We start from the raw sequence: 14,997 nt of genomic DNA on the forward strand, positions 1-14,997 counted from the left end.
CTGTAGATAAGGAAGCTGGGGCTCGTGAAATTGCAGCTTACATGTAAGCTTCAAGCCTAGCCCCAAATGCATCTTTCTTTGCCCAGATGTCATCCTGCCTCCTTGCAGACAGTAGGTGGGTAGAGCTGGGAAGGAGAATGCATATCCCCTCCCCATTTCCAGGCCTGCGCTTACCTGTGTCCTATTGTCCACCCTGCCCATGCACTGAGGGCAGGTCAGCCCTCAAGGCAAGGGCAATCTGTGTGTGGGGCCAGGGACTGTGCCCCCAAAGCCACAGCAGGCACTAGGGAGTGACCAACCGATACTCCAACAGAAGTGTCCAGTTTCTCCCTCCCTGAAATGTGATCCTCAGAGCTTTGCTCCTCAGGGCTGGTGGGCAGTGGGTGAAGGCAGCGGGCAGGGGCCACGTCTCCCCAGCCATATCGCAAACCCATTAGGAGCAGGTCTGAGTGCTTTCCAAAGCTGATTAATGGCCTGCCTGTGACCTGGAACGTCATTACTGCCCAGGCTGGGGGACCTCCGTCAGGGTCCTTTGGGTCTTTACAGCTAATAATAATTGATGCTTTCTGTGTGGTTGCAGGGAAAGTTCTATCTGGTCATTGAGGAGTTGAGCCAGCTGTTCCGATCGCTCGTCCCCATCCAGCTGTGGTATAAATACATCATGGGAGATGACTCCTCCAACAGCTACTTCCTAGGAGGGGTCCTGATTGTTCTCTACAGCCTCTGCAAGGTGAGGTGGGCCGGGGGCTGGAGGGTTAGGCCAAGGAAGATTCATGCATTTTCTGGGCCTTGGGGGCGAGTGGGGAGCTTGGAATCTTTTCTTTTTAATAGAAATAAAATACACACAATACAAAATTAACCACTAATGACCTCACAGTGTACTGCTTAGTGGCATTGAGCAGGTTCAGAGGACTGTACCACCCCCACCCTCTAGTTCCAAGACATTTTCATCACCCCAAAAAGAAACCCTGTACCCATTAAGCCATCGCTCCCCATTCCTGCTCACTACCCTCCCCCAGCCACTGGCAACCACCAGTCTGCCTTCTGTCTCCAAGGACTTGCCTATTGTGGACATTTCACATAAATGGAATCCTACACTGTGTGGTCTTCAGTGTCTGGCTTCTCTCACTTAGCATCATGTTTCCAAAGTTCATCCACGTGGTGGCATATATCAATACTTCATTCCTTTTTGCGGTTAAATCCACCGTAATTTCTTGCCCATAAAGCTCACCATATGCTCTCCCTTCATGTATTTCCATTATTACTCCATATTTATGGGTGAGGAGATGGAGGCTCAGAAAGAAGCAACTTGCCCAGCATCACTCAGCTAAAGATAACAGAGTGAGTGTCAAACTTGGGCAGTCTGCTTCCAAAGCCCAGAGCTCTTACCCATAGACAACACTTTACCCCAAACTTGTTTCCATTCCTCTTCAAATACATACCCTCAGGTCCGTAAGTCAGGATGCAGTACTTCTCTCTCCATCATGGGTACCAATCAGGTTTCCCCCCCTCCAACCATAAGCACATCCTTCTCTTCTCCATTCCTTATTTCTGGCTCTAGAGAATCCTGGGGGAATGCATGTGTTCTTCCCTTCCCTTCCTCCCAGCAGGGCTAGCCGGGCAATCCATGCCCTGTCCACCACTGGGGCTTCTCTTGCCTACTGTTTCTGATTAACTGGTAATGCCTGACTGGAGTGGGCTCAGAAGAAGAGTGCTGTGATCAATTAGCAATGCCTGTGCTGGGCTTGGCAAGGGGAGAATGCAATATGCGTGTCATGTATTTGCTATCCTGGCCAGGTAGCAAGGAAGACTGTTGACATAGGGAGCAAGACGAATGCCAAGCAAAGCTGATGGGAATGAGGAGCCCCAAATGGGATAGAGTGCCCTGAAAATGTTTGTCATCAAAGACGAGGCGTCAGTGGGGGTTGGTTGGGGGTGGTGAGAGAGATCCTGAACAACCCTTGGACACTTTTTCAAGAATCATTCTCCTCTCCTTTCAGTCATTTGACATCTGTGGTCGAGTGGGCGGAGTTAGGAAAGCCCTGAAACTTCTCTGCACCTCTCAGGTGAGCCAACTTCAAAAGAACCAGGAGCCAGGAATGGATCTCACAGTGTATCTGAGGGCATTGCTCCAGTGAGGATCCACAGCTGGATTTCTCTCTCTCTCCTCCCTCAAACAGAATTACGGCGTCCGGGCCACTGGGCAGCAGTGCACAGAAGCCGGCGATACCTGTGCCATTTGCCAGGCTGAGTTCCGAGAGCCTCTGATCCTTATGTGCCAGGTGAGCAGGGCCAGGCAGAACCATTGGGGCCTGAAGCTGGGGGTGCCTCTGGGGCCCTGTCCCATGCAGAAGTCCCATGTGATTAACCCCAGGACCAAACTATGGGGCTCTGGGATGGGTCTTTGGGAACAACATGGTGAAGACTGGAGTCAGTCATTCAGACCTGGGTTCGTATCTCAGTTCTCCCCTTACTCGGTGGGTGGCCTTGGGCAGGTTATTTCACCTCTCTGAACCTTGGATTTATCAGTCAAGTGTCAAAAATGAAAAATTCGGGATGGTGCAGAGTCAGAATAGTCTGAGTACGAATCCCAGTGGCACTCTGGACCATGCAGGGATGGATCACTCCATCTTCCTGAGCCTTGGTTTTTCTCGTTTATGAAATGGGCATCATATGTATTTACCTCCTAGAGCTATTATTATGATTAAATGAGATCATCTATGAAAGAACCAAATTTGAATTATTCACCCATAAAAATTGCTCTTGATAAAATTGTTATCATCATCATAATTCCTATTACCATTTGTTTTCATTATTAGTTGTGGGTCATCAAGCCATAGCAGTAAGTACTGGTTACCCCCTCAACGTACCCCTCCTCCTGCTCCTGACATCAGGGGCTAAGATGTCAATTCAGCAGATGTATGAGTCAAAGCATCCTGTCAGATACCGGGGAGGGGAGGCAGAGGGCACAGAGACCCTGTTCTCTCCTCTGGAAGCTCACGGTCTCCTTGGGGAGACAGACACATACATAAATAACTATGAAACAAGGCAGGCAGTGATAAGTGCTGTGTAAGAGAGATTCATGCAGCATCCCACGGGACCTGGATAGAGAGCGATGAGTTCCAGGTTGGGAAGGCTTTTTGCAGGAGGCACAGCCTACACACTGGCAGGAATGGGAACACAGATGCTCCTCCGTTGATGACCACCACCACCACCCTCCGGGTTCAGAGGGCAGGAGGTGAGGTCCTTTTTTAGCACCAGCAAAACTTCTTATTTTGCTGTTTGGGGATGCTAGGAGGTTTTGTTTATTTTTTTAAGGTTTTATTTACCTATTAGAGAGAGAGTGCACACAAGCAGGGGGAGGGGCAGAGGGATAGCAAGAAGCAGACTCCTCAGGACTAGCTGGGCAATCCATGCCTGGGGAGGGATTGTGTGTATACACACACACACACACACACACACACAGGGCTCAATCCCAGGACCCTGGGACCATGACCTGAGCTGAAGGCAGACAATTAATTGTTTAATCAACAGAGCCACCCAGGTACCCCTTATTTATTTTTAAATTGAGACTATCTTTGCATGACTCAGAATTCAAACTGAGGAACTCAGGAGCAGGGAGTCATGGAGGACTAAGTGCAGCATGGGACCTGGGTCGGATCCTGGAACAGAGAAAGGACATAAGGAGGAAAACTGGTTTGAGGAAATCCAGATATAGTCCCGAGTTTAGTGGTTAGTATTGTTTTCAATGGGGGTTTCTTGGCTTTGATTTAGAAAATAAAGCCAGAAAAGCCAGTTGATGATACTGGGGCACTGAAAACTTGATGAGGGTGTCAGACAAGAACTCTCTGCACTATCTTTGCAACTTTTTTGTAAGTCTAAAATTATTCCAAAATTAAAAGGTTTTTTTTTTTTTTTGATGTTTTAAAGATACAAAAAGGAAAGTGGTGGCCAGCTTCCTACCGTCCTCCCAGTTCCACAGTATCCTTTATATCTTCATAGAGATGCTTTATAGACTTTAAACACCCATATGTACACATGCACACACACATGCAAATGTGTCATTTTCAGAAAGACCCATGTTGTAGCATATTCTCCCCAAGCTGTGTTCTGCATCCTTCCTCTTTGACCTGAAACTCTATCTTAAGAAATAGCTCCTTCTTTGCATTTCCTTGTGGATGGACCATCATTGGTTTTATCATTCTCCTGTGGGTGGGCATTAAGTAGCTTATAATCTTCTGTTACTACAATGCTTGGTGGTCCTGAGAGGTCAGAAGTGGGGAGATCTACAGCACCTGCCTGGGCCCATCGTGTTGACTGAATGAGTTAATGCAAGTGAAGCATTTAAAACTACACCTAGCATGTGGTCAGTGTTCAATACATATCGGCTCTTATTGGCACACATTCCATTTCACACATGTGCAGCAAGCTCTTGGTAGATAAATTCCTAGTGGTGGAATTATGAGGTCAGAGGGTATACGGTTTTGACAGATATTGCTAAATTGCCCTTCATAAAGAGTGTATCCGTTTACGCTCCCAGTGCGGAGCCTGACGTGACCTCTTGCTCCCCTCGCTTACCAACACATTGCATGTTCCAGCCTTCTCTGAGTCTGGCCAATCTGACAGGTGACGAACGCTATCTCAGTGCAGTTTTAATTTGCATTTCCCTAATTACAAGTGCACTTGAGCATCTTTTCACATGGTTCAGAGCCATCTGTAGAGCCTTCTCAGTGGCAGCAATTATTTGAACATGATATCAAGGTGAAAGTCTTCCTTATTCCTTTCTGGCAATCTCTCCCAGCCTTCTTGTGTTTGTTTCTCTGCCATTCTTCTCCTGGTACCATGACGTCTTCCCAAAGCTGCATTCAAATTCTTGGGAGGGTTGTCCTAGATCTAGGAGCACTGGCCACATGCAGCAGTGGTTGGAACCCACAGTCCTGGCCAAGCCAGTGTCGCTCTGCTGCCGGGAGCTGGGCCTGGACTAGCACAGATGACTTCAACAGGTAAAAGGGCTTCATTAATTCCTGAGTGCTTTGAATGATGAGTCAAATGTTTCTTCCTCAGAGTCTTCCCTGACTCTGCTTCCCAGGACTAGCCGGTGCTCCCAGCGGTATGGCCTCAGAGATCCTTGTGTTTTTCCTTCATAGCAATTATCACAGTTGTCAGCTAGTTAATTGGGCAACTGGTTATGAAGGCCTGTCTCCTCTTTGCTAAAGTGTAAGCAAACTTGAGAGTGGTGACCATGGCTGTCTTGTTAGCTAGCAGCAGAATCACAGTACTGACTCAGTAATTTTGGATGGATGGATGGGCGGATGGATGGTTAGATGAACAGGACAGATGAATGAGTGGGTAGATGAAGAGCGCACCAGGCTAAAGGAACATCCTATCTCCCCTTCAAAGGGGCATCTAATTAAGCACAGTGTGTCACTCACACACATGTCCCACCTCTCTGCCCCACTACCCCCACCCATCAGACCCTGGGAAGCTACTCAGGCAGGCATTGAGCATGCCCAGAGGTGAGAGCTCTCCACTCAGATGCACTTGCCCAGTTAGTCATTCCACAAGTATTTGCGGCTTGCCTCCTGCCAGGCAACGGGGGATCAAGGAAAGGGCGTGCTGAACACACAGTCAGAAACTTGGCTTATTTAAAGGACTTCTTTCCACAGAGGAAAGTCAAGGTGCAATTAGTTCCTCATCACTATGAGTTTGTTTTGTTTTTGTTTTGCTTTGTTTGAGTATTGATAACATAAAGGAAAGAGGGCAAGGGAATGGTGACTCCTGTTGATTTTGTGCTTATAGGTGTCTCACACTTAATGCTTTATAGCAGGCCTTAGCCATTTCCATCCTTCTAGACACCTTGTGGGGGAAACAGTGACCCTCTTTACAGAGGAGGTGAGCTCAGCAAGGAGAAAGGCCAGATTTGCCTGAGGGCTCCTTTCTCCTCAGCAGCAGAACCAGATTCCAGCCCAGAGCCCTGGATTTCAGAGGCCAGGACCTTTCTACCAGATGCAGCCTCTGGCTTTGGGATGCCCTCTAGGCTGCATTAAAAGATTAGAGCCCTTTTCCTGGAAATTCCTGCTCAGCTAAGCTTATGTACATCCTCTCCAAGGAGTGAATGAACAGCTGAGCTGGAATCAGATTCCACACCTGACTCTTCGACCCCTGCTTTTACGCATCAGGTACTTTCCAAGCAGTGACAACGTCCCAGCACCAACTTTGCAACCCTGAGCAACACATGTCATTGCAGCACTAACCCTCTGTGTCCTCTGTTACCCAGGAATGAAAATGCTTGCCCTGAGCCACTTGCAGGCTCTTATATATAGTCCAATGAGATGACATGTATATCTGTGTATGGGTTTTGAAAAGAATAGCCTGTAAGGCCAATACTCAGTGTAAGTGTTTAATTCTAAATCTGGACAAAGCTGGCTGGGTTTGTGTGATTAAAGAGGATCTGTGGTTAGGAGGTGTGTGTGTGTGTGTGTGTGTGTCTTGTTTGATAGAAGCCCCACTTTCAGTAATGTCATTTTCACAGTCAAGTGCTACAAACACCCCTTCCCATAATCTCTATGTGTGACCAGTATGCATCATAGAACATAATGGGCGAGAGTATTTGCTGTAAAGTCAGATACCTCTTGTATCAGTTACCCATTGCTGCATAACAAATTACTCTAACACTCTGTGGCATAAAGCAACTACCATTTATCATCTCAGAGTTTCCAGGAGTCAGGAATCCAGGCACAGCACAGCTGGGTCCCCTGCTTCAGAGCCTCTCCCAGGCTCCCATAACAGCCAGGCTCCCATAACCCTGGGGGAAGGATCTGCTTCCAAGCTCAGTCACATGGTGGTGGCAGGATTCAGTTCCTTGTGGGCCATAGGACCAAGGGCCTCAGGTCCTCGCTGACTGTTGTGGCCAAAAGCTACCTCAACTTGCTTGTCACACTGACTTCATCAGAGTGAACATGTGAGAAGCCCAAGGAAGAGTATGAACAAAATGAAAGGCACAGTCTGCTGTAACTTCATCTCAGAAGTGATGTCCCATCTTTATTCTGTTGGCTTGAAGCAAGTCCCTAAGTACAGCCACACTCAAGGGGAGGGGACTGGCTACACAGGGTGTGAATCCCAGGAGAAGATTACTGGGAGTCATGATAGAAGTCAGCTTACCACATCTCTGAAGTATTGAATTCCAGCCTCACTACTTAGCAGCTGTGTGCCCTTGGGCTGGTGGCTCTCCCTCTCTGAGTCTCACTGCTCTGTGAGCTGTCATGAGACTGTACATAAAGGACATTAGAAGTGCCCGGCACAGCATTTGTGCTCAGTGAAGGATAAGGCCTATGACTAATCATTACTTGTACTCCTCACCTGAACACATCCACTTAGACCTGGCCTGGCTGCTTCCTTTTTTTTCTCAGTTCACACCAAACACCAAGTGCCAGGCTAGGAGCTGCCCTCTCTCACTCAAATGGGGGTTAGCTACTGTGGTTTGGGGGGGCTCTTATCCCAAGATAAGATCTCTTATCTCACTTTACCCATCTGCCCCAAATCTTTGAGCAAGACTTGGGGAGTCTGGATGGAACTCAGGGGGAGGGGAGGGTGACACCAGGGGCTCCTCACCCACCTCTGTGCTCCAGGAGGCACAGCCAGGGAACAGTCAGTGACCCAATGCCACCTGCCTTCCCCACTGACCATAAACCCACCCGATCCTACACTTCCAAGCCCAAGAGGGGCCCCTCCTTCCCTTCCCTCTATAGGGTCTAGTCCTTCTCTCCAGATGCTGGGGGCAGGTCCAAGATGGTGACCTTCTCCAGCTGGACTCCTGGGTTGATGTGTGTTCTTCAAACCTCTTTATTTGGCACTGGATCCCATCCTGCCTCATTCTCTGAGAAGGAGACTGTGAGCTCCCAGAGGGCAAGAGCCAGGTATGAACCATCCTGGTATCTCCAGAATCTCCCACCTGACCTACCTGGGAAGGCATTCCTTTGTCAGCTACATTTATGGAATCCCTGGTCTGTGCAGGCTCAGGGCTGGGCAGTGGGAACACATCAACAGTTGCTACCCTCATGAAGTTTGCCACCCGGAGGGTATGTCAAATGGTAAAGGAGCAGTTAGAAGAGTGGTTCTCAAAGTGTAGCCCTGGTGTTCCTTTTCATTTTCATGAGTTCATGGAGTCTTGTGTTTTCAATAGAACTTAGTTTCCATTTCTAACACAGCAAATATAGCCAGATTTGACCCTCATATATAAAAGCTCCTTAAGATTATCAATGATTTTTAAGGCCGTAAAGACAGGGTCTTCGAACCAAAATATTTGAAAACTACTGAATGAGACCTGTGAGAGCCTCCATGAATGTTTTATGGATGACAGAATGAAAAGCTGCCCCTTTCCCATTCACCTGACTCAGGTATTGAGCTTCATGTGAACAGGGCTTGTGTTGCTTTATTCTATGTAAGTACCTCCTTTTCCCAGGGAACCAGTTTAAGTCTCCCTCATTTGTTGAGCAGACATTTACTGAGCGTCAGCCACATTCTCAAGACCCTGTGGGCAGCATGGTCCCTGCCCTCCAGAAGCCCTTAATGTGGTGAACAAGATAGATGAGTTTGCGGATCATTGTAGAGGCATGAGTGTGATATTGTGAGAGGGTCCTCCCCAGGAGGGACCTGAAAGGGAAAGGCACAGTCAGCACTTAGCTTTGCTGGGCACTGTATGGCATGGAGGAGGTACATCCCGGAGCAGGGGAGGTGTGATGGCTTGGGCTAAGTCTTCTAAGAGGAGTAGGCACCTACCGGCTGCTAAGGATGGAGAAAGGCCATAAGGGCATCCCAGACTGACATTACAGCTTGCCCAGAGGCTTAGCAGTATGGAAGAGCTTTGCATTGCAAGTCATCCAGTGTGTCAGTGACATCAGCTACCCTGGGGTGGAGACAGGGTGGGAGGGTGAGGAGGAGGAGGAAGAGAAGAGGGCGCCATTATGGAGGGCCTTGAGTGCCCTAGATGGGAGTCTAGAGAAGTTGCTGGGCCTGCTGACCCCTGCGTCCTGCCCTTCAGACCGTGGTGAGAGTCCAGGTACAGCCCTTAAGGCTCTGTGGCCTGCTCACCCCCTGCCGCCCACTCCCTACACTCTCCAGCTATAGCCACATTGGCCATCCTTGTGTGCCTCAGTGCCTTCCCATCTCAGGGGCTTCACACAGCTGCTCTCTTCAGCCTGGAATGCACTATCCCTACCCGCTCTCTTCACCCATTTAACTCCTAAATATCCTTCAGGCCTTCACACAAGTGTGCCCTCCTCCAGTAAGCCTTCCTGACTACCTCCAGGATTAGACTGGTCCCCTGTTGCATAGAGGATAATGGAGCTCTCCTTTAGAGCACTGTTTACAAGTAGGCACCTACTACACACTTTACAACAAGCTTACAATCTGGCACTGAGGGACAGATAAATAGATATAATGTAATAATAACTCTTACTATGTGATAGCCAACATTTATAGCACATTTGGTGTTTCCCAGGCAGGGCTCTAAGTGCCTTTTTAATTTAATTTTTTAAAACTTTTTAAGAAACACTGTATTTGGATTTTCATATTATCATTTTAAATCATCGCTTTTCTTTTGAAAAATTGCAAAGCCTCAGAGCAAAAGGATAGTAGAATGAACACCCTTTTATCTTTCATCTAGATTCACTAATCATTGGCATTTTACATTTGTCTTTTCTTGATGTTAATGATATTCCCCCAACCAGTTGAGAATAAGTTGGTGACATTTTGATTCTTTATCACAAAATATTTCAGTGTTCATCTTTGAAGAACAAGGACATTCTCTCCCGTAACTGTAATTCCGCCGTCATGCCCAGAAAATTTAAAATTGGTGTAAAATATTATCTAGTATATATAGTATTATGTATTATATGTAATATAATACATAATATTATAATATATTATAATAATATAGTATATCATAGTATTATATAGCATATATATGGCTTTCTCCAATTGTCTTTAAGATATCCTGCATAGCTAGGCTTCACCCCCAACCAGGCTCCTATTGAGGATCATATACTGCCTTCAATTGTTATGTCTAAACGCTTTTTTTTTTTTTTTTAGATAACAATATCTGTCTTTATTCTCTTTCTCTTTCATTTTCGTGTCTAAACACTTTTAATGAGCATCAGTCTTCTTATGAGTGGAGTACTCTTAACTGCATTTTGGGGGTTCCTGGCTGACTCAGTCAGTAGAGCATACGACTCTTGGTCTTGAGGTCATGAGTTTAAGGCCCACACTGGGCATTGAGCTTACTTAGAAAAAGAGGGGATTCTCTCCACTTCACCTGACGTCTCATTTTACAGATGAAGAAGCTGAGGGATTGGGAGGTTGAGTCATTTGTCCAGTGGCTAAAAAGTGGTAAAACTCGTTGGTATTTCCAGTCTCCTTGTCTTCCTCTTAACCCCTGAGCTCTGTTCTTAACCCAGCAGCTAAAGGCTCTTTTAAAAATGCAAATTCTGGGGGCACCTGGGTGGCTCAGTGGTTGAGCGTCTGCTTTCAGCTCAGGGCGTGATCCTGGGGTCCTGGGATCAAGTCCCACGTTGGGCTCCTTGCATGGAGCCTGCTTCTCCCTCTGCCTGTGTCTCTGCCTCTCTCTCCCTGTATCTGTCATGAATACATACATACATACATACATACATACATACATACATACATACATACATGCAAATCCTGTTCAGGTCACTCCTCTGCTCAAAGCCTGACCATGGCTCCTTACTTCTTTCTGAATAAAAGCCAAAGGCCTCATCGCCTGCCAAATAACCCTCCAGCCCCAGGCTCAGCAGCACAGCAGGCATAGTCCTGCCTCAGGATCTTTGCACAAGCCATTCCCCCTGCCTATAGCACTCTCCCCAGAGATCCTCAGGCCTCAGTCTTTACCCTCCTTCAGGTTTCACTCGGATGTCGGTGTTCAGTGACATCCTCCTGGCCCACCATGCTGAACACAGCAGCCCTCCCAAGCACTCCCTACCCACTCCCCCCAGGTTTTTCTTCTCAGCACTTATCACTGATATACTCCCAAATGTATTCTGGAGATTGATTTGGCCCATCATCTCCCCAACAAGAGTGCAAGCTCTATGAGGGCAGGAGTCGTCTATTTCGTTCACTGCTATGTTCCCAGCTCCTAGGAGCGAGGCTGGCACATAGCGGCATTCAGCAAAGTATCCCAGTCCTACTGATTGCTGTCCCCACAGCACGTGTTCTGTGAGGAGTGCCTCTGCCTCTGGCTGGATCGAGAGCGCACCTGCCCGCTCTGCCGCTCGGTTGCTGTGGACACCCTGCGCTGCTGGAAAGACGGGGCCACTTCGGCTCACTTCCAGGTGTATTAGGGACTGAAAAACTAAGACTCTGGGCTCCCAGGCATGCTCTGGGAGCTGAGGGGTGGCCAGCGTGATGGGTTCGGCTCTGGGGGCTTCCTGGAAAACAGGCTTCAAGCACTTCCTATCCTGCCTGCTGCCTTTCTCCAGCAATTTCCCTAAAGCCAGCCCCCTGTCCTGACCTTCACCTTCCTCTTGTGTTCTGGGACATAGCACATGCCTCCGTTCTCCCCTACAAACCTCCTGTCTCAGACTCAGCCTCCTCCAGGTGGGTCGCCTGCCCCCTCCACGTGAAGGGACAGGTGACACACAGGTCCTGCCTGTTGTTATTTTAATTCATGCTGACCTGATGTGGCACTTGGGTGGGGAGGGGCCTGGAGGTTGAGGGGCCTGGAGGTTACAGCCCCTCCTGAGATGGCACAGGTCTGCAGATTAGAATCATCATGGAGCCTTTCCCAAATAAAAATGTTGGGGCCCCATGTTGTACCTAAATAACTGAGTGTACCAAGCACTTCATGCAAGATGAGCATCCTGCTTGGATGACCTCTTGTAATCCTTGCAACAGCCCCTGGGTTGGAGGTACTGTTGCTTCCTCTGTTTTAAGGATGAGGAAACTGAGGCACCGAGCCCCATGTGGTAACTTCCCAGGGTCATCCAGGTAGCAGTGGTGGACCAAGTTTCCAACCAGGCCCATCTGGCTTCAGAGCCTGCGCTCTCAACCACCATGCTCCCCTGCTGCTCAGACGCTGCAGGCGTGGGGCCCAGCAGACATGGATTTGTAGAAGCATGAGAGGTGATTTTGGTGCCCATCAGTGGCCCAGGTGCATAGCACATTTGCTTTGGGTCTCACTGAAGATGCCAACGGTGAGGCCTGGCTCTGGAAATCTAGCTGTGGCTGGGTTCACGGAAAGAGTTGGTCTTTAAAATCGCAATGTTGCTGGGCTCTGGCTGGGATGCGCAATCGCATTTGGATATTGAGAATGGCCAGCTCTGGTCCCAATGCAGATATAACTGGGTCTCCACACCTGTCTTCATCTCTCTGCTCCTCCTTCTGTTCTTGTCCTGTCCATCACTAAAGTCTCAGCTTGTCCACAGTGCCTGTGGCCACCGCCTTCTCTGCTGGTGGTCTTGAGAGCAAAATGCATGATCCATGTGGCGGATTTTTCCACAAGGCAGGGTGGTGGCATAGAGTGCAGTAGCAGTCAGAGTTTCTGTCATCTCTACAGCAGAACTACTAATCTCCATAACAGAATAGTTCTCCACCTGCTTTGAATGTGGAAGGAGATGGCACAGGTGATCACTTAGAAGCTTCTGGAATCTTGCCTGCCCTAACCCTCTCCCCACTCTGTTCACTCACCATCAACCTCAGCACGATGGGCTGGTGCCAACGGCATTACAGAGAAATCAATCTTGTGGCTCGTGAGCAGATTAGCAACAAAGCCCCCAGCAGAAATGGTGGGAGACTCACTGCCACCTCGCTCTCAGCCAGTAATAACGAGCCCACCCCATCCCCAATAGTTTCAGGACATTTGCCCCCATGTGTTATCAAGCCAGGACCTTTTCCTGTGCCTGACATCCCTGGCTCTTTCCTGGTACCCAGCAAGACATCTCTTCCAGGGCAGCGTGGCATCTTTCAAGCTCTGTTACTATGGCAATGGCTGCGATGTTACAATCCCACTTGCCTGGATAATCAAGTCAGAAGGGGAAGCGGAGGGAAAGGGGGCCGGGTGGATGTGGCTGCTCTGTTCCCCCTGCCTTGAGAAAGAACCAAAGAGAAGCAACAGGAGCTTCTGTGACTGGTTTTTATCAGAAAGATCACCCTGCCTACAGATGCCATCAAAGAGATGCAAGAAATTGGAGCTGGAGATTTATTAACGTGCTAGCTTGTGACAGAGCAGATAGACCAGAATTCTGATTCCAAACTCCACATGACTTTGGGAACTCACTTCACCTCCTCGAAGCCATCTTTAGGATGATGAAACCTTGTAGATTAGCTGCCGGAGCTAGGAAAACTTAACAATGTAGAATAGCGGCGAAGGCACTGGTCGGCTTGCCAGTTTCACTCATGTCACCAGAAAAAAAGAGAAAAGAAACCCACACATCTCTAATAGTCTTCAAATAATGAGCCATGACTCTGGCATTATAAACAGTGTCACATGCAGGGGATACTTGGGGGCAGGTGCGAGGACTTAGTTTAAGATTTTACTTATTCATTCCCTGTCCCCTTGAGGAAAGTTCCTTCTGGAGGTTTTCTTTTGGATGGGAGGAACTTCTGCCCTGAGGAGGAACAGCGGCCGGTTAAGAGTCTCCCAAACAGACTACATATGTTCCCCACCACGAGGGTAAAAGCAGCCAAGGGTTGTCATTGGGAAAGAAGAACATTCTCCATTGCCTATCCTGGCTCTGCAACTCCTTTGTTATAAGCAGGATTAATCGAGTATCGGGTTGGAGTATCCTGCTCTTAATATTTTATGATTCACTGACTCAAGTTCCTGAAACTCTTGGAAATGGCTCTCCTAATGTAGAAGATCATGAGCATAATTAATGTGAGAATAAAAAGGCAAGCTTTAGACCTGGATGGAACAGGCTCATTACCTTCCTAAGAGGAGAACCCGAGAGACGCTTGGAGGCCCCAGGCGCCTGGAACCTTGGGTTGGAAAGAGGAAATGTAAAGCAAGTCCTGGAATCTCTTAGTAATTTTGCTCTGGGCTGGACAGAGCGGCCTTTGATGTTTTTAATGTTCCCTTAAGTTCCTTTCTGCTAATAAATAATCATTTGTCGATGAAACTTCGTTTCGTGGTCTTGAATCTCCATTCACCTCTTGAAGCTGGGTGGAGGTGTTGGAGGAGGAATGCCGAGAAGCACTTCAGGCAGCAGTGGGTGGTTGTCTGATGTTGGGCTCCCCCCGCCCCCCAAGCAGATCGGTTGAGTTGCATATGCTTAGGAAGTGTTCCCAGGAGAAACCAGTAAAGGAGGGGGGAAGAAACCAAGTAAGAGGGTGACTTTCAGAGAAGTCCCAGCTCAGTGTGGTCTCTCGGAGCTCTAGAGCATTATCTGTGTTTCAGAGTTTGTCCCATCCTGAGGTTTTTTTGTTTGTGCACCATCAGTCCTTGGGTATGGCTTGCTGGTGGAGGAGCCCCTGAGGCTCTGAAAGTGCCAGCTGCCACAAAGCACATAAAAGTGCAGGGTGGGGATACAGAACTGGTAGGAGGGGTCAGAAGGGATCTGGGCAGGTCACCTGCAGGGCTTACCATGGTGATTAACCAGAGGACAGACCCAGAATGTACGAGCTAATGATTCAAGGTGGATTTGCCTGGGTGCCAGATTGTGAAGGACATTTAAAATGTAAATTAATAGCATTAGGTGACTGTGTGTGCTTCTCAGGACATGGATATGAAACCAAAACATTGATGTCACAAAAACATCGTCAGGCAGAACTTTTTTGTTGCAATTATTTGAAAATTAACTCAAATATGGCTTAAGTAAGAGAATGGCTTTATTTGGCTCATGTGACAGTATGGGCCTCTAGTATAGCTAGGTTCAGGGGTTCTAGTGATAATAGAGTCATGTCTTTCCATCCCTCAATCCTGCTTTCCTCTAAGATAGGTTGATTTTTGAGGCAGTCACTCCCCATGTGCCAGTAAGATGGCCTCCA

At 48.1% G+C, this 14,997-nt stretch overlaps 1 protein-coding gene across 10 annotated transcripts in view; it reads left to right on the forward strand.

The window, feature by feature from the left end:
* The window catches only part of RNFT2 (ring finger protein, transmembrane 2), a 97,254-nt gene that overhangs the window by 54,666 nt on the left and 27,591 nt on the right, over positions 1-14,997 (forward strand). For 5 of the 10 annotated variants that reach the window (XM_077875784.1, XM_077875783.1, XM_077875782.1 and 2 more), the window contains 4 exons: positions 581-730; positions 2,001-2,066; positions 2,181-2,282; positions 11,220-14,129. In XM_077875784.1, coding sequence (XP_077731910.1) covers positions 581-730; positions 2,001-2,066; positions 2,181-2,282; positions 11,220-11,354 — 453 coding nt within the window. In that variant the 3' untranslated portion in view covers positions 11,355-14,129. The other 5 variants (XR_013366565.1, XM_077875787.1, XM_077875790.1 and 2 more) reach the window with 2 other exon arrangements.

Source organism: Canis aureus, chromosome 27, assembly GCF_053574225.1.
Source record: "Canis aureus isolate CA01 chromosome 27, VMU_Caureus_v.1.0, whole genome shotgun sequence".
In the NCBI taxonomy this organism is placed as follows: Eukaryota; Metazoa; Chordata; class Mammalia; order Carnivora; family Canidae; genus Canis; species Canis aureus.